The sequence below is a fragment of the Taudactylus pleione genome, unplaced genomic scaffold (genome assembly GCF_031769625.1).
Source record: "Taudactylus pleione unplaced genomic scaffold, aTauple2 ptg000006l, whole genome shotgun sequence".
Lineage (NCBI taxonomy): Eukaryota > Metazoa > Chordata > Amphibia > Anura > Myobatrachidae > Taudactylus > Taudactylus pleione.
In genome coordinates this window covers 9275617-9295518 of record NW_028284409.1, presented here as the reverse complement: position 1 = coordinate 9295518, position 19902 = coordinate 9275617, and the positions used below count along the sequence as shown (strand labels likewise).

The 19902-nt window shown below is 44.0% G+C and overlaps 1 protein-coding gene across 6 annotated transcripts in view; it reads left to right on the top strand.

Moving 5' to 3' along the window:
- Positions 1-19902, top strand: part of AHI1 (Abelson helper integration site 1) — a 404344-nt gene that overhangs the window by 324085 nt on the left and 60357 nt on the right. For 5 of the 6 annotated variants that reach the window (XM_088452390.1, XM_088452372.1, XM_088452363.1 and 2 more), the window contains 2 exons: positions 4583-4745; positions 4852-4955. The exons of the other annotated variant lie outside the window; for it this stretch is intronic. In XM_088452390.1, the coding sequence (XP_088308516.1) occupies positions 4583-4745; positions 4852-4955 (267 nt within the window). The remainder of the gene's footprint in view (positions 1-4582; positions 4746-4851; positions 4956-19902) is intronic. 6 annotated transcript variants of the gene reach the window in all.

Below are 19902 nucleotides of genomic sequence, written 5' to 3'. Positions count from 1 at the left end.
GCTGTAAGTGCGGAATTATACTGACTTTGTGGCCCTGGTGTGGGAACCAAATAAGGAGTGAGCAGCCAGGGCGTGCAAGGGTAACCACTGTCTCCTGTGAAAAAACAAAACAAACATCAGGACCATTGTGTAACAAGCTTTGCATTGGTTGCAACAGAAGGTGTCAACTTACCCAAATCGGTCTGCTGTAGTGAGACCTGAAAGTCCAAAATGACTACAGAGCAGCAAAGCACTGGCCAAGAGGCGCCAGGTAAGTATTTCTCTTTTTTGGGCAAAAGGATTATGTTTAACAATAATTTTGGGAACATTTTACATTATAAATGTTAATCCCATTTAAAAAAAAAAGGTGTTTAGGATGCCATGGAAGAGGTTGCTGGGCCTAGTAGGCCAACTAAACCAAAAAAAAAGGCAGCCACAATTCACAAGAAAGGAGATGGAGGTTTTGGTGCAAATGTGCAATGACAATCTGCCACAGGCAGCAAGGAATATGGGTGCATGCCAGAAATGGAAAATGTGGGATGACATAGCCAGTGGTGTCAATAGGGTGGGTGAGTTTGAACGTTCAACCCGGGAGGTCAAACGCCGGTACGTAAAAACTACATTTTAGTAAAAAAGTGTTTACAGGTCCAAATACTGCAGGAATAATGCCAACTTTTTACCCCACAGATGGAGCGACTTCAAATATCGTCTTAAGCAGAAACTGGCTGATAGGGCTAGGCATGCAGGGGGGACAGGTGGGGGTCCCACCCCTGTGTCACTGGAGCTCACAGATTTGGAGGAGATGGCCCAGGGGTGTGTGCAGGATGAGGAGGTGTTTGGCGTGTCGAACATGGATACCGACATGCCAGACTTTGCGGCTCCTCATGTTGCCCCAGGTAAATGTTGTAATGTTAACAACTCAGAAATGTGTTTGGGACAATATCTAGATTATAATGTTACTCTTTTCTCTTTTTTCTCACAGAGACACAGGCGGATGAGTCTGCTCCAGAGGGGAGCTTTGGCAGCAGAATTTCTGCTGGCTCTGCAGGGGAGGAAGCAGTAGATCTGGCTGGGGACCCTGTGGCGACAGTCCAGGGCATTCCCCCTCGCAGGCAGTGGGCCTCCTCACTGATCTCAATATTAAAGTGGATCAGCAGACCGAGATTCTGCTGAGGATGGACGCCAATCTGCTACGGGTGGCGGACGCCCTGGAGCAAAGTGCTGCAGCCAACGTGACCATTGCTAAGGCCCTGGCGGAAAATACTGGGGCCAACGTGCGAATAGCAAATGCCCTGGAGCAGCTCGTTCGCCAGCACATGTTGGAGCCGGCCTCCCTTCCTGCCGGAACATCAGGACCCTCCACCTCTGGCACAACAACAGCCATCCCTCCAAATGTGCCTAGCCCTATGCCTAGTCCAGAGGCCACAACATCTGCCTCTGGCCAGGCCCGTTCAGGTTCCCTCCCTACCCCGGCCAAATGGGCCAAAAGGCGATGACAGCACTGGCTAATTTTCCCACAATCCTTCTCTGTGTTTGCCCCATATTCCTTAATGCCCAAAACCTCCCTCTCCTTTCTTGTGAATTTTTTATTAATTGTGTTTGTTTGTGTATTTCAAATGCCACTTATTTTGTTTGTGTGTTTCTAAAATCATTTGTTATTTGTTTTTACGTTATCAAGTTTTTATTTCCCCAAAATTAAAAAAATAAATAAAAATAAAATCATGTTGAAAATCTACACAATTCTATTGTTAATTTATTCCAAAACTGGTTAAAAGGTAATCCCGCAAACAAAATTACAAACAATACAACGGAAATGTAAACATTATTTTTGCAAAAAAAAAAACAAGTGTTAAAAATAATTTATGAGTTCTAATTAACACTTAGCAAAAAACAAAGGACAATTGTTTTCTTGGCCCCTAAAAAATGAAGAAAAACAACAAACATGAATACAATATTGTTGCCCTAAAAAAAGAAGAAAACAAATTTGGCAAAAATACGCAAATTGAAAATAAATTTGTAAACTAATTGATTGTCTAACCCAGAAATTAGCAGCTGAGTAGTTCACCTGCGTACGGTGTTTTGCTACTAAAAAAAGCCTATTTGCTAAACACCTTACAAGCATTTTTGCAATTCAAAACTGATTGTTTTTGAGGCCTCAATTGATAAATCGGGAAACATCGATAAGCCACGGGAAGAACGAAGAGACCATCGTCATTGCGGTAGAGAATACCAGACCACAAGCTGAGCGAGCACTTTTAATGGAAAGTGGATCAGACAGTGACGTAACACTTTTTCCGTTCACATTGGCCGTTCGCATCAGATAATTTATGTACGCCCAAAAAACGCCACGACACGCCTGCGTTTTCCCATCTCCACCCCCGTCACCGCCCCAAAACGGACAGTTCTGTCAGTCACATTTGACATGTCACTTCCTGTTCGCTATGCGACGAACGACTGAAAAAATTATCGCAATCAGCCGTACGCACATGCGCACTGTTACACCGACGCATGCGTGGTTTAACAACATCGGATGACTACGAGCGTACGGCCACTTACGAGCGGCTCTGAATGAGGGCCTTTGTTATATGTTTAAGTGTTGGGTGACACTTTTCCACTAAGGAATCTAAGGGGCTGCCATCAGTGCGCACTTATCATTTTCACAACTGTTTCATTGTGATTCAAACGGACAGGCACGCCTGAGCTTCTGCATCCACTCCCCTGTCACCACCCCCAAATGCTCACGGCCTGTCACTCACTCTGTGATGGATTCCTGTCTGCGTGCGCAATCGCAGTGCGATTGCCACACGCACAGTGCGGTGCATACGCATGTGCAGTATCAACAATAGGCCGATCTGCGTACACGGTTGCAGTTGTGGATCAGGCCCTATGTTAGTACATACTGTAATGGGCAGAGGAACATTTGTGCTATGTATGTTCGCAGTCTTGTTAGGAGCAATTGTTACTGGTTGACAGAAAGTTTGTGCGACAGGCCAGCTTTAAGTACACGGTGATGATGACGTGTCCAAAACTTGGCACATATGTTGCTGATGTGGTGTACGTATCTCAATATTTGTATGGCTCTGCATATGTGACATTTTTTAAACACTGTTGTTTCATGTGTTCAGCATTTACAAATCCTGCGTTTGCACCTGCGGATGCTATATGGCAACTACCAAATTCCATTCACTTACATTTACCATACTGCCACTTCTAAATTTCTATTCCACCCACTGCATGTACATATACCAATGTTTATGTATATGCACAAATATATAAATAGAGAAACAAAATATATATGTATGTTTTCTTATATGTATGTTTATGTAGTTTATACATGAAATTTGTCTCTTTCTTTTTTTTTCTGCCGTGTAGTTGTCCATTGTTGTACAATTAGTGAAGATGTTTATGTTCAAGTAGTTTAGCAAAATGGTTCTGGTATACAAGATAGACAGTAATTAGATAGACACTAGATGTTAGACAGGCAATAGGCTGTCAGGGACAAAATGTCGACATGGAAGAAGGTAGATGGGTACAAAAGGTTGACATGGTCAAATGCAGGGCCAGATTAACAATGGGGCGGATGGAGCTACAGCTCCAGGCCTACAAAAAAAATAGGCCCATCAACATGACAGAATGATTACCAGCTGCCTAACTGGCCATACATTTTAAGTATTTAAACAGTTTTTCTAGTCCCCCGTCCCCCCCAAAAAAGAAAATTATGCAATTTTTTCTATTTTTAATGTAGTTAGGGAGACATTGTGGTCATAATTTGGGGGGTGTATACACCAAGGTGACTCTGACCACAGCACCGTTCACAGGTCTTCCCTTTCTCAGTATAGGCCCTTGAACATTTTCAGCTCCAGGCCCATGTGGGCCTTAATCCGTCCCTGGTCAAATGTTGACACAAAAATGGTCGGCACACAAATGATTGACACTTTTTTCTTACCTAATCTTCACCCTAACCCTCCCCTTGGTGCCTAACCCTCCCTCCTGCTACTTAACCATCGGGGTAGGTGCCAGACCCTTTTAGTGCCTAACCTTAAAAAAGAAAAGTGTCGACGATTTGTGTTTTGACGTTGTCTACCTTGTGTGCCTGTCTACCACCTTCCATGTCAATCTTTTGTCCCTGTCAATCTATTGCCTGTCTAAATTCTGGTGTCTATCTATAGACATTGTCGACCTTTTTACTGTCTATCTATAGTCCGGATACCTTACAAAATGCCAATGTTTTGCTTCTTAATTGTACTATACCTTTAAAACTTTGGAGAACTGTACTGTGGTGACTTAGCATTCTAAGAAAATTAGTGAGTTGTATATTTGTGCACATAAATCAGTAAAATGAAAGCAGCTGTATAGAATGTAGTACAGTAGTTGGTATGAATAGTGTGCTAAACCATTTCTCACATTTCCCACAGTCCATTATCATATGTCTCCTGCTGTGTTCCCACCACCTTCATACCCTTAGCAAATGTTTACAAAGCCTCAGCTTTTACCAAGGTAGTGCTTTGGTTTCAGCTGTTTTTCAGTCAGAGGAAGTAAATGCTGAGGGGTTTCATTGTGGCATGGTTGTGATAAAGCTGTGGTGGTCTTATCTCTCGTGTAGGTGGTGGCTCTGTATGACTACACTGCGCATCGATCAGATGAGCTAAGCATCCAGCGCAGTGACAGAATCCATGTGTTGTACAAAGATAATGACAATTGGTGGTTTGGCAGTCTACAGAATGGACAGCAGGGTTATTTTCCAGCAAATTATGTGGCTGCTGAAAGTAAGTTCACATCTCTTTCCAGTATAGGCTAATAGCTGATTGCTTTGCCCCAGACAGCTGAAATGATTTACATGAGGTAACTCTCCCCCTGTGTTTTGTTTTCCAGCCCACAATGAGGAAGATCACCCATCAGCATCTATGTCACAGTATCTTGGTTCCCGTTCCCTGGAACATTCTGAAGCAGAACAGTCCAAGCATAGTCCCCGTAGGGTAAATGCACATGTGCTATACGTATATATTGTGTGAATAAAGGAGGCTTACAAGTGTCAAGTGCTCATGAATAGGTGTAGATCCAAAGAGATAAGAGCATGCAAGAGAGACATCACTCACAAGAACAGGCCTGGCCAACCTGTGGCTCTTCAGCTGTTGCAAAACTGTGGTGGGCATGCTGGGATTTGTAGTAACTCAACAGCTGAGAGCCACAGGTTGGCCAGGCCTGCACCAGACTGTAACATGAGTCACTAAGGATATGTGTTAAACATCCGAACTGTTGAAAGTCAGGTGGGTTTAATGAGAATGAAGCTATTAATTACAGACAGTTAGGGGTATTCAATATGGGAGCGATAACATAGTTTTTGCGTTAATATCGCACTTATGACGTAATTATCGCAGGTTTTAGTTTTACATCGTATTCAATTTCAAAGACTTATCGCAGTTTTGAAAAGTCTTTGATAAAAAACGGTGATAACTTTTCACCATTGAATAGGTGTCGAAAAAAAGTGCAGAATTGGGGTTTAGGGGTGCAGGCTTAAAAAAAATAGCCTTCACCCCTGGGAATGACATTTAAAAAAGAACTGTGTCAAAAAAAGTATAAAAAAAAATAGGGACACCCCAAAAAATTAATTTAAAAATTGGGGTAAAAAAAAAAATGGGAAAAAATTGTTTAAAAATAGGGAAATAGGTTCAGGGCTATTCTGCAAGTATGCGGCAGATGTTTTCTAGAATATAATAATAGCGGCAGGTGCACAAATGCAGATTTTTTAAAAACTTACTTTAGGGACATCAAAATATGCTAGTACCCATTTTCATGTACCCCAAATTTGATGGGACCACTTAAAAAAATGAAGAAAATAACCTAAGTGCTCTTCTGCATCACTTCTTTAATGTCGGGAAAAAACACCTGCTGCGGCTATTTAAATCCCCGACTTTCATTTAAAGGCTAAAACGGGGGTAGCCATAGTGATCCCCCATGTTTTTACAACTTTAGGGGGGTCTTACAATTTTTTTAAGGAAAAATTTGTAACTTTACGCAAATCCAACTTCGGAGGCTCCCGTTTTCGTTAATTTTATATTGAATACGGGGATAAGCGGGCGCGTGCCCGATACTTTAACGCAGGTAAAAACTCCGATATGAAACGTTAACTTCGACAGTGAAGTTAACGTTTCATATTGAATACCCCTCATTGTGTTTTATATTTCTGATACTGTTTTTTTTTTTTTTTTTTTATTTTGTTCCACTTTGCATACAGAAAATGGGAAACAATTCATTCTTGTCAATTTTCAAAAATATATCTACCTGCAGTTATTACTGGATATTAGACAGAAAAAAAATCCTCAGCATTATATAAATTGGAACTTATCCAATCATGCCAGTATAACGAGTATATTTCAAACCTCTGGTTTTCTAAAACAGACGGACAATAGTCATGAATTGGATAATGTTAGCATTATCCAGGTATGTTAGTTAAAGGACATATGTTCTGAAGCAGAAGTCATCATTCCTTTTTTTATCTTTTGTGAGGCAGCTAGAACAACCTGTAGACAAACAGGTAATTGGGATTCAACAGAGTATTTCAGGAGACAATGGAGGCAGTGACCTGCCCATCTATGTGTCTGTGGAAGTGTGGACAGAACTACATGTGACATGGGCAATGTGATGTGGGGAACTGAAGCAAGCCGGATCCTGACTGGTGTCGGGATCCCGGCGCCAACATCCCGACAGCCAGGATAGTGACTGCATCCCTTGAACTTGTATGCATCACAAAGTTGTCCTAGAAACAGCACAGAAAATTCAACCATGTATGTACCAGTACCGCGTGTGCCTGTACTTATCCTCAGATACATTTACACCCAAGCAGGTCCATAAGCACAAGAAAATCAATGTGTATTTGTACCTGGACTCAGGCACCCACAAATGATACAGCTACTACTAAGCATATATACATTTCTATACGAGTCTGCCTCAGTTCGCAATTGTGACCAGGCTCTTACTGTACTTTGGACCTGGTTCAGAGATGGACGCAATTCATGCACGAGTGCGATTTCTTACGGATTCACAATAGCGAAAATATGCAAATGCCAGTTACATCTTTTACCTTCTGTAATAGCCTGTGACAGACTGAGTAAACCCTGAGACGCCCACTTCCACTATCTGAGCACAGTGCAAATCTGCTGGAGGTTAAGAACACTCCACCATCAGTCAAACCATCAACCACCCTTGCGAAGCCTATGGTTCGCGCAATATATCCATCTCAATTCCCTCAACAATTGGCCTCAACAATTGTGGTTACAGTGCTCAGAGAGAGAATGCAGCCACATGCAGCCAGCTTCTCTTTGTGTTCACTTCAGGTCACCTCCTAGAAGTGGCCATGATTTGCAGTTGCTTTTTTTTCATGATGCCAATCCCGTACACAATTTCAGCTGCTGTCGTTCGACTAGGGCCGTGTGTGCACAGTAGGGGTTTCTTGGACATTTCGCACATGCACAGTAGCAAAATATCGCTCAACTGCACAAACATCGGCACTGCGCCTACCTCTGTCAGGTCCTTAGTCTTTGTTTGAATTACAATAATAAGGATATGGAAGTGTCAGATACAATCAAACTTTCATATGGCCGTTGGTGGCTGCTTTTTTTGTGAGCATGCGCAGTACTAATTTGGATATTTTATCGGAAACTAATAATTTGCATATTTTCCTTAAACAAACAGGCATACAGTGAACTTACCCCTTTCCCCCCAGTAGCACTCAGACCCACAGCAATTTCATCCTTGAAATACTGTCCGAGTTTTAACTTTATCCATTAATATCTGGCTGACATTTAAACATTCAGATAGACAAACACACAAAGCAACAATATAATTACAAATGGTGTACTGCTCTCGCTAGTGCATTTACATAATAGCTGTATTATTCATGGGTTGTAACTAGGGATGTGCAGGCTCAGATAGGTTCGAGTTTGCACGTTGAGTTCGGATTTTTCCCTCCAAAAAAACGGAACTCAGAAAGAGGCAAAACGTCATCTTGCATGGACGAGCATCATCATTCCTGGACTTCCAGGAATGATGATGTTCGTCCATGCAAGATGACATTTTGCCTCTTTCTGAGTTCCGTTTTTTTGGAGGGAAAAATCCGAACTCAACGTGCAAACTCGAACCTATCCGAGCCTGCACATCCCTAGTTGTAACATATACTGCAAATGCTTTAAGTAATGTGTAATCTTAGTGTTTTCATCTTTAGTTCATTTATGAACCTGTTAGGCCGGACAAACTAAAGTGATGAGCAATAACTAGGTGTATGTTATCTTGTAGGAGGAGTCTTTAATCCTTTGAGCTGTACTTTCATAGATGTCACATGAATTTACTCTAGATTACTTATTAGCGTTGGGGTGAAGGGAAATACCTAATCCATTAAATAAAATAAATAATACAGGTATACTAAAGCTAGCAGTGTCAAAGGCCATTCCCAGCATGGCTAATGGAGACTTTAGCACTCTCTCACAACCTGCAAAGGGGTCAGCATGGAGATCATGCATAGTAACAGCTGGGAAGACATGTATTTATCTGTAGAATTAAAAAAATTTCTGATTTAAATCATCCCTGTTAGTTGTGCTTCTGCATGAAGGACATTTTAACCTAAAAACAATTTACCTCATATAGCTATTAATGGAATTCAGGGTAACTGCGTTGTCAAACAGCTGACATTGTATGAGACGTTTCCATATATTTATACTTATATATTTGTAAACCTTCTAGTACCGTTTGTACTCTTTTATGTAATACAACTTTGAGGATCCTCCAATTATCGTGGAAGTTTGAACTGATATTTATAAGTTCATATTCAATAACTCAGGGGACAATTCAATTCAGCATGATGTGCCGGGAGTTTAGGTCGGTGACTTGATTTTGTAGGTAAAGGTCATCTCCACGCAATCTTGCATTTCACTTCCAAATTCCCAGCCAAGTTTCACAGCAAAATCGCATTATTAGGGCAGGATCTAGACCAGGTATAGCCCAGTGTGAAAATTTCCTTTGGCGTCCCCCCGCCTTACCAAATGATAATACCCCCAAAAAAAAGCAGGGTGAGAGAACCCAAGGGAAAGGTGCCATTGTAGGCAGTGGGGAGGAGATGACGGCATAAGTGAGGGAAGTAAAAGCACATAAGGGAACATGGCCCTGCCCATGAGAGCTTACTGTACCTACAGTAGGTAGGCCAGGTCAGCCCTCACAAAGTACCTCACACCTTCAAGGCAACAATCTCTAACTCAGTGGTAATGTACAAGCCAGCTTAAAAACAATAAAAAAAAAAAATACTGGAAATTTACAAGTAGATAAAATCAGGTTAGATATAAAATAATTAATAAATAAGAAGTGGCCATCTTCCCAGACCTGGTGAGGATACACTGCACCGCCCGAGTGTACAGAAACGGAGCAATACTGTAACAACTCACACAATAAAGCTGGCCACACATCAAACCAACTTTCCTCCAACCAACCAACTGACCAACCATCCAACTTGTCTGTCCAACTAAAATGCTTCCCCACACATCTAATCAACTTTTCATCCAACCAGGCAACCTGCCAACTTTTTCAACAGACCAGCCAACTTCTGTCCAACTTGTGATGTCACAGAAGTAGGCGGAGAGTGCCTGCCTACTTCTGCGTGTTTTGAATAAATATATTGAACACACATATATATATAAACCTATGGGGGAGTCGGCTGTCAACTGTAATGGAGGGATCACACCAGGTATCCCCTCCTTAATACATCCGGGGAATACTTCGTATTTGAGGTGAACCCCCGAAAACTGGTGTTTTCAGGGATTTTACCTCAAATACATTTTGATAAATGGGCCCCTACATGAGCTTGATTCAGAGATTAACGGTAATGCAAACGCAACTGGATACTCTCACAGATTGCAGTTACTAAAATCTTCTAATGCCTTCCAAAGCATACACCAGAATAGGGACGCCCACTGATGCCTCCTCATATCCGTACAGTGTAAGCACAGCCCAGCATAGGAACGCCCACTGCTGCCTTCTCATATCTGTACAGTGTAAGCACATCCCAGCATTGGAACGCCCACTGATGCCTTCTCATATCCGTACAGTGTAAGCACAGCCCAGCATAGGGACGCCCACTGCTGCCTTCTCATATCTGTACAGTGTAAGCACATCCCAGCATTGGAACGCCCACTGCTGCCTTCTCATAGCGTACAGTGTAAGCACAGCCCAACATAGGAACGCCCACTGCTGCCTTCTCATATCTGTACGACGTGCAACAGTGTAAACATTGGTACCATTGATGTACATCAGGCAGTTACGCAGCATGTAAGTCATGTCTGACCAGCCGCTAACACTGCAGCTCTCCTGACACACAGAGAGCTCTTATGCTGCACACGAGAGCGCAATTATTAATTTATGCACACACACAAAACAGCGTTTAAATAGTTAGCGTTCCCGCTGGAGGGCAAAAAGTGTCCGTACGTGCCAGGCACGCCCCCAAGAGTGACGAAAAGGGTGACGCGTCTTATAGACACGCCCCTTTTTCAATGGACACGCCCCCTTTACGGGGGTGCGCGCACATGTGCCTTCTCTAGCTCCGGCGCCCTGCCTGCCGCCGGAGCTAGAGTGAACACTAAATAGTCACACACGCCTCAGTTTTTCTAACCACCCCCCCACCCGTTTCCATCCCCAAATGCTGACTACATGTCACTCACTTTGTACATGGGCCCTCTGTGCATAGGCGACAGCGATGCAATAGCTGCGCATGCACAGGGCTGCATTCGCACATGCACAATAGCAAACAATTGTCGAATCTGCGTAAAAATCGCCATTATGTCCATTTCTGAATCAGGGCCACAGGGTCACATGAGAGAGGGTGTCATGTGTGCCCAGGTGATGTTAGGAGGTGTCAGGTACTATATGGGCACACAGGGTTATAGGGGAGAGGATTCAGGTACTACTGTATCATAAGGGTCAGGTATTATATGGTTGAGCACCTTGTCAGGAGAAGGGTGTCAGGGCCAGGCATTAACGGGCACACAGGTTGTCAGGCAGTACAGTGGTTGACACATTAAGTAATAAGCTTACTCCCTGGAAAATTGTTAAACTATAAAAAGAATATTAATTATATAAATATAAAGTATTTAAATAAAAATAGGCTGTTTATCCCTGGGATTGAACCCTGGACCCTTGCATCAAGTTACCTGCACTGTAACCACTAGCCTACCACACCAGCTGTTATTTCAATACTAAAAAATTAATAAGGCTCAGCCATCGCCTGTAACTGGTGCCATCAGGAGAGGAGGTGAGTGAGGATGGGGCACATAGAGAGGCCGGGAGTTGTTTGCAGACTACTCCCACCCCCCTTCTCACAAGCGGCAGAGTTGAAGGTAAGCCCCACCTGTACTGGGAGGAGGACATCTGTGATCGCGGGGGGGGGGGAGGGGGGTAGCATCCGCGGGGGAGACATCTTTGATCGGGGGGTGCAGCACCCGCGGGTGGGCTTACATCTTCGATGATCGCGGGGGGGTAGCACCCGTGGGGGGGGCATCTTTGATCGCGGGAGCAGCACCCGCGGGGGGGTACATTGTGATAGCGGGGGGGGGGGTACATTGTGATCGCGGGGGGGGGCGGTTGAACCCGCGGGGGGTACATCTTTGATCGCGGGGGGGTACATTGTGATCGCGGGGGGGTAGCACCCGCAGCGGGGAGGGACATCTTTGATCGCGGGGGGGCAGCACCCACGGGGGGGGCAGCACCCACGGGGGGGGGCAGCACCTGCAGGGGGTGGGTGTACATCTGTGATCGTAGGGGTTTGGAGGAGAGACCTGGGGGGGGCAAATCTGTGATCATGGGGGGCACCCGGGTTCTTACAGGGGAAGGGAGCGCAGGTCCTACAGTATGATACTTACCTTGAGGACCTGTGTGCAGCTGCTGCACTGATCCTCTCCTCACACTCAGGCGGGCCCGCTATCTGTATCAGTGACAGGCAGGGGGATCCAAAGCTGACAGGGGCAGCACAGCCGGTAGTGAAGTAGGCGGACACCTGTTCCCCCTACACTAGAACGATAATTGGTGAAAATCAAACATGTTTGATTTTCACCAACTAGTTGGAACGACCGTTTCTGGACGTTTTTCAGCGTGTGGGAGCAAACGGCTGCTCCCACACACTAGACGATTATCATTCCAACCAGCCAGCTAGTTGGCTGATTGGAACGATATCGTTCTGATGTGTGGGGGCCTGAAGCCTTGCATATAAATCTTTGTATCATTCATTCATTTTCTATAAACAGATTTCTCAGTCCATCATAAATACGAGAGGAAACAAGACAACACACAATATAACCTTACAGCCAGTTTTATAACTCAAAATTTTCTTTATACACAGCTGGTACATCTATTTTGCAGCTGGAATATATACATATATGTGTGTGCAGTGCACACAATGGGACTATATAAAGGGAGTTCATTAGTAGTCATATCATAGCACAAAGGCATCAAGTATATGGGTACAGAAGAGGTCCCTGACATCAGGGGCTCTATAAGGGCTGCCAATTGGTCCATGGTACTGTGCTGCAGGCAGGAACGCTGTGTATTGTGATTAAATCAGATTTACAGGGGTCTGGGGAATGGTTACAGGCAGAGCCCTAGCTAGACTTTTTGGTGCCCTGTGCCAGAAAAAGCATTGTTGCCCCCCTCATTTTTCAAAGGGACATGATGCACCCGAAAAAGGGGAATTGCCTCATGGGGAAGGGGCCAGGGAAGAGATAGGAGAGGCCAGGAGATGCTGGGGATGAAATAAGAGGAAGTTATAAGTGAGAAATGATAATAAACAGAAATTTTACAGGCCCAAACAGTGCCCCCTGCCCTGTGGTGCCCTGTGCCATGGCACCGGCCGCACTAACCTAGCTACGGCCCTGGTTACAGGATGTCCTATGGTAATAGGGTAGATGAACAGCAAGAGACCGATGGAATGCAACAGAAACATGGGGAGCATCTGGGGTAGCAATGGGATGGGGCGAGGGGTGGTAAGTGGATACATGGTGCCAGAACTGGAGGTATACACATCAGAAACCTATGTATGTACCCTCAGCTATACCCAGGCATTTCACTGATCACACATATCAGCTGCCCATGTACCCCCAGCTATGCACAGGCACGATACTGAGTGCACACACATCCAACCCCAGCTATATGTGCCCCCAGCTATAGATAATGTATGTGCCCTTAGCTATACCGGGCAGAACAACTCCCCCCACCCCCCCTCCATCCCGGAACCACTCTTCTAACTGCTGTTTACCCCCGCCCCACCAACACTAACACAGGACATATTCAGCATGGCTGCAGCAGCTGGCTCCAAGGCAGCATTTCCAGGGACAAGTGGAGGTGGGGAAGGAGTCTCCAGTGGTGTTAGGGGGGCTACAGTTACTTGCAGGGCTCTGGGAAGTTGGAGAGCCAAGGACAGCCCTCATGCAGGCAGCAGTCTCCAGCAGGTCCGAAATGGGGCTCCTCTAGTCAAGGGTGCAGTAAGAGGCAGCCTCTAGTCTAGACTCTAACAAATGGCGCTGGCGGAGTGACGATTATCACGTCAGCATCTGGATGATATCAGCATCTCTGAAGAGAATTATAGAGGAGCTGGTGCTGTCAGGCCCCATAGCAATGTACCCCTTGCATCACGATAGTTACATCAGTGTTTCCCACACACCCCCTGAGCATGGGAAAAAGTAGGGATTTTTTTTTCTTAAAGTTAAAAATTCTGGTTCACAGTGCAGAACCTCTGATTAATCAGGTATTTAATTACTGTACAGTAGCACAATGTAAACAATACTGACGTTTTCAGGTGAATTTGTCTATAAAGCTCATAAATGGGGTAAAAGATGTAGGTCAGGTATTTGGGGGTGTTGCATTTATGGGAAAAGGGCTTTTAAACTGGCAGGCGTGAGTTGGAAAAAAAAAATTTCCAACATTTTGCAAAGTTGTCTTAGAACACTGAAAACGGACATTAAATATTTTTTTCTGTACACCAAAATACTGTTCAGGCTTTAATTAGCTGAAAAACACTTGCTACCTACCATTTTCCATCATTATTAATAAAAAAATATGTACAAATCAACCATTTGACACCCAGTACTCACCACCTTCTAATTCTGTTCTGCTATTATTATTTGGCACTTTTTGGGGGGGTTGAAGGTGATTTCCACATTATTTTAATCCACTTTTCTAAGGTCGTGCATTGTAGAATTACCCCGAGCTTACTGCCACAATTTCCATTAATGGCCTTCTACAATTGAATTGCAAGAGATGAGTGAGCGAGATTCATGAAAATTGGTTGTGATGTATGCGGTATTTAAACTGCTGATTCACGCCCCAACACTCCAGCTGATTTGAATTGCTACCTTAGATACCGGTGTAGGGGTTAGTGAATATTTCTCAATGGGGACAATTCAATTCAGCGCGATGTCTACTCGGACGGGAAGTAGTTAAGTCGGAAAATACCGGTTCTCGCGACTTAACCTGGGTGTTTAGTCAAGAACCGGCATTCTCCGACTAAAGTGCTGGCTGCGAGGTTGTTAGTGCCACGCTAAGCCAGAAATCAGCCTCGTGGCCAGCACTTTTGTTGTATTTCTCACCCTCAGGACGGTGTGAGGAGAAATGATTAGTTCGACTAAACAGCTCGCTGAATTGAATAGAGCTCCCTCCCGTTGCAATTCAATTCACCGTCCCCAATTTGCCTAATTAGTAACTTTGTTGATCTTTTTAGTGTGGCACTAACATCTCCCAGATGACATTTATATGTATTTTGATGTGCCAAGCTTGCAGTTTATTGCCAGGATGTCAGACAACATTTACACACAACCAATTTTCCCTTGGCAATCTCTACCACTAAATTAACAGAGTGCAGTTAACCTCAATTAGATGAGCCAGCTTGTCCAGCATCAATTGCCCAGAGAAAAACCACACTTTTATAAACCTTAAGCTCAACCCCAGGTTTATTATAAGTGGCGGTTGTTAACCCATGTTTTCCTTTCTGAAAGCCCACTCCTTCGCTATATAAAGTTGACCAACCAAAATTTTCTGTTTGAGCTTCTTGAATGTAGCCCCAACCTGAAACCTCCCACTACCATCACCAAATAAGTGTAAATAATTTTCCTAGTTGGTCGAACTGACAGAGGGCCGGATTCAGAGCCGGACGCTATTTGCGAACGGTCGTTCAGAAAAAGGGGCCGGCTATTTAAATTGAGCGCTCGCTCTTTGCGGTCTGTTGACGCCTCTATGTCTGAGCGAGCGAACGAAACATGCGCTCGCTATTTTGTAAAGATGCCCCCTGGCCGTTCGCATCATACGTCATCTCCGCTATTTATTAGATTAATCGAGTACATCGAAAGGCGTCTGAACTGCTCGCAGTGCTTGTGGTAGATTTTACTTCCCGCAATCACTGCGAGCAGTTCAGGCTAAAAGACAACCAAGTGACGTGGTCGATGACGCTGCTTTGTTAATTATGCACACCCATTAAACACCCGTTTTTACCGTTTGGCACGTCTGCGTTCGGATCTCCACTCCCCGTTTTCAAGCACCTTCCCCTGTTACCACCCACAAACGCCTCATTCTGTCACTCAAATTAGCAGGCCCTAGCTGTTTTGCGAGCGCATGATTTCCGACCGCAATGACTGGTTGGCGCATGCGCATTACGACCCTTAAGCATGCGCAGATTTGTGAACATCGCTCGGAGCGACCGAGGGGCCACTTACGAGTAGCTCTGAATCAGGCCCAGACTTCTGTAGTCCAATTTATTGCAAGGCACTCTTTTTCTACCGTTGCAAATCTTGGTTACCTGGGAATGCATTTACAGCTCAAGTACAGTATTAACTTTTCACCCCATATCTAACTTGTGATAACAAAGCCCTCAAAGGACTGGAGATGAGCAGTCCAAACTAGCTGATATGGTCAGTCTTTTCTTAACATGTAAATTATGGTGACATAGCACAGATGCTAGTAAAGAGCGGGGTTTAAACCCCGCCCTTTACAAGCACCTGTGCTATGTCGTTAAGCTGACATGAGCAACCACCATATTTTTTGTTTGCAGTCTTGAGAGGCATGAAGGGAGCCAGCATTAGGAGGAGGTGCTAGTCCTTATAGTGCCATGTGGAGGTTTCTGGGGTACCTCCACGGTGAGTTACAGTAGCTCTCAGCTTATACATGTGCTGTTATCATGCAGTACACCAATTTGTAATTATATGACCCAGAGTGGGTGCTACTGTTATGTAACAATAATTATTTTGGGGTGAGCGTTTGGGAGTGGGGCCCCCGGAGTTGTTCTGGCTGGACCTTTTTCAGGGCATCACCACTTAATTCACATAGAATATTTTTATCACTTTTCTAATTGTTTGTTTATTATTTGTCATTTTAATTCTTTCACATTTCATTAACACTTATTGATTTATCCTTACACATCTATCCTTTACACTTCACTATCACCTTTTTTCCCCTTTTCGTGTGATGCCCTGGGGATGGTCCTTGGCTGGAATTTTTTTGGGGTACTTTGCTTCTCGGACGTGAACCCCTTAATGTTAGGGACGCCAGTATAGAGGAGCCTTGACGATTGGCCTGGCGCTTATTCATATATTTGCAAATGTATGTAACTAATACCTTTGATTCTCTATTAACATGTAGGATTTAAGTATTTTTTGTTGATTTTGCTACAGTGTGCTGGAGGGCAAACCCCTTTTTTCTAAATTATGGTGACACACTATTGGCAAGTAACCAACTAAGCTCAGAAAAGTGTGAACAGTAGTTGGATTTTCCTTTCAGGTCTAGACCACTATTTCACTGCCTTATCTACTCGAGGCTTGATCTGACCTTACCCTCCTACATAACCCAAATATTTGGGTGCCATCATGGCTACTCCACTTAACTGAGTTTGCTGTCAACCCTGTAGTTCTCAATTGCCTTAATATGGTTTCCAAACATCAGAAAGGAAAAATGGAAGTTCTCTAAATAAATGTAAATATATTAATTAGGAAAACTGTATAATACAATAATAAAAAGCCCAGAGTAAAATAAGAACTGGCACCAGCAAAACACAAACACATGGCAAGAGTAAATGATAAATGTAAATATCAGTTCAAAGAAGTCTGCATCAATTAGAACTATGGGCCTGATTCAGACCCGGACGCTATTTGCGGCCGCTCGCTCTCAAACAGGGGCCGTCTAGGCAAAACATGCGCTCGCTCTTTGCGGTTTAAGGACGCCTCTATGTCTTAGCGGGCGAGGGGTTATTGCGCTCGCAAGTGTTTAAAGACGCCCCCTTGCCACTCGCAACAATCGTCATCTCCGGGAAATGTTGGATTAATCGGGAGCCATCGGAGCTGCTCGCAGCACTTAAGGTAGACCTAGGCTCCCGCAAGTAGTGCGAGCAGTTCATGGAAAAATCATCCATGTCACATGTTCAATTACCCTACTTTGCTAATTATGCACACCCATTAAACTCAGTTCTGACGGTCGGGCACGCCTGCGTTCGCAACACCACTCCCCCGTTCACAAGCACCTTCCCCTGTTACCACTCACAGACGGTACAATCTGTCACTCAAAGTAGCGGCCAGGCTGTGTACTACGAGCGGACGATTTCACATCGCAGACGCTTATTTGTGCACGCGCACTGCGACTTGTACGCATGCGTAGTTGTGCGACCATCGCTCAGAGCGAGCGCAGCTTAGCGTCCGGGTCTGAATCAGGCCCTATATCACCACTGCACTTTTTTAAATTAATGTGATATATTATAATGGGGGAGATGTATGAATACCTAATATGGGGGAGGAGTGGTATCAGCGCACATTATGTGCGCTGATACTGCTTCTCCCCAATGTATTATTGAGGGATCCGGTGTTTAATGACGCTATGCACCCCTATCGTGTGGAGAGCAATGTATGAACATTCAGTGGCACTGACCGTGTAAAAACAGTGGGCATGATAGGCTTCCACATGGAGACACACAATTTTCGGAATATACAGGAGAGGTCTCGCATTAGCATAAGGAAGTAAGAAGCCTGCTACAGCCATACAGAAGAGCTGCTGATTCAGAATCGGGTCCAGTCACTAATTTAATAGAGTTCACGTCTCTGTTAGATTGGCAATCTTATCAAGCATCATTGAAAAACTGCACTTTTATAAACCCTAAGGGGCGTGATTCAGAGATTTACGCAGATCGTGCAATTTTTAGTCATTGCGCATGCGTGAAACCATACTGTGCACATGCAGAGACTGGTTTGCAGTTACGCTTGTGCGGGGGATTCACTCGCAAAGTGAGTGACAGTCATCGTTTGGGGAGCGGTAACGGGGGTGGCTAGGCAAACGCAGGTGTGTCTGACCGTTTACACTCCATTTCATGGACGTGCATAAATTAGCCATCGCAATCTCCTTCACAGCATGAGAGCTCCCTGCGTGTCAGGACAGGCGCTGTGTTTGACACAAGTCAGACCACTCAGAATCTGTGTCGATGTACCCGATGTTTATGCTGATGCACATTGTCGGACGGGAATGAGAAGGCAGCAGTGGGCGCCCTTATGCTCAGGTAAGCTTTGGAAGACAGTATATGTTTGCTAATGTAACCATAAGAGGTCACAGTTGCGATTGCATTAGCGTAAATCTCTGAATCAGGCTCTAAGTTCCACCCCAGCTGTATCTGAATTAACTCATGTTAAACCTGTGTATTCTTTTACCCAATTCTGACAGCTTCCTCCTTTTGTACATTAAGCTGACTAGCCCATGTGTTCTGCTTGACCTGTCTGAATGCAGCCATACTTAAAGGACTGCCAGCAGGAATGAGAGCAGAATCTCTTCCAAACAAGTGTTAAGTCTTTTATTTTGTCATAATAGAAACATCTAAAAGTTCCCTATTTTTGTACACTTCTATTCAAACACATTGTTTGCTCTTCTAGCTTTCTCTTTGTTATATAATCTAAAGGTATGTATAATACTCAGAGTGGTTTGTTGCTATTGCCCTGGAATACTACACAAAGTAGAGAGTACAGTAGACCTGTGCCATAGGCCAGGGCAACAAAAAATAAACAACTCTCAATGATCATATAAAAATGTGGCAGTAAAGTACAGTACAGAAGGAAGTTGAAAAGATAAAGTAAGTGCATATACCAGCTAAATCTCTCCCCTTCATTCAAATGAGTAACCAAGGGTGAGTCAACTTTTTTGCACTTATTCCTTTCTGGTCTTAAAGATCTACTTTGTTTACATTGCTAAAATTGCTGCAACCACGCACCCTGTGACATAGAATAGCTGCACTAATTAATTGCTAAAATGTAGATCGGTATAATTCATTGGAGAAAGTTTGTTATGCTCTGCCTCACCATCACTGTAAGTGTATTCATCAGTGGCCACATGAAACACATTGCGATTACTGTATATACCCTGTTATAAAATGGTGTATGAACCATAGTATCAAGTAAATAGTCAATGTAATAATATTAGGATTCTGCATCTCCACCTGCTGGAAAGAAGTGTTAGCGCAGCAGCTAATGCTTTTATTGTTTGTCCCTAAATTTCACAGACATTTCAATATGTGAACCAGTGTTGCAGTATTGTGCACTTAAGTTCACAAATGGGTTGCTAATTGGCTCAATAATGCAACACCTCTGGTCTCAAAGTGATGTCCAATGATAATCTGTTCACCTGTTCAAAATCAATTTTATCATTATTGGCATTTTGGTCAGTCGAATTGGATGATGACATGTGAGCAGTGATATACTTGTGCTCATGTGATCTTGTCTATTTTGATCACCTACAGTACAGTATGTCTGAGGCCAGATTGGATACTGGTATTACAATCCAGGCTTTGGTGCTGATTCAGCAGCGGATGCTGATGGGGCTACTCACATAGATTCCCGATTATCGGGAGTCTGCGTATGCGCAGCACTCGCTCCTCACATG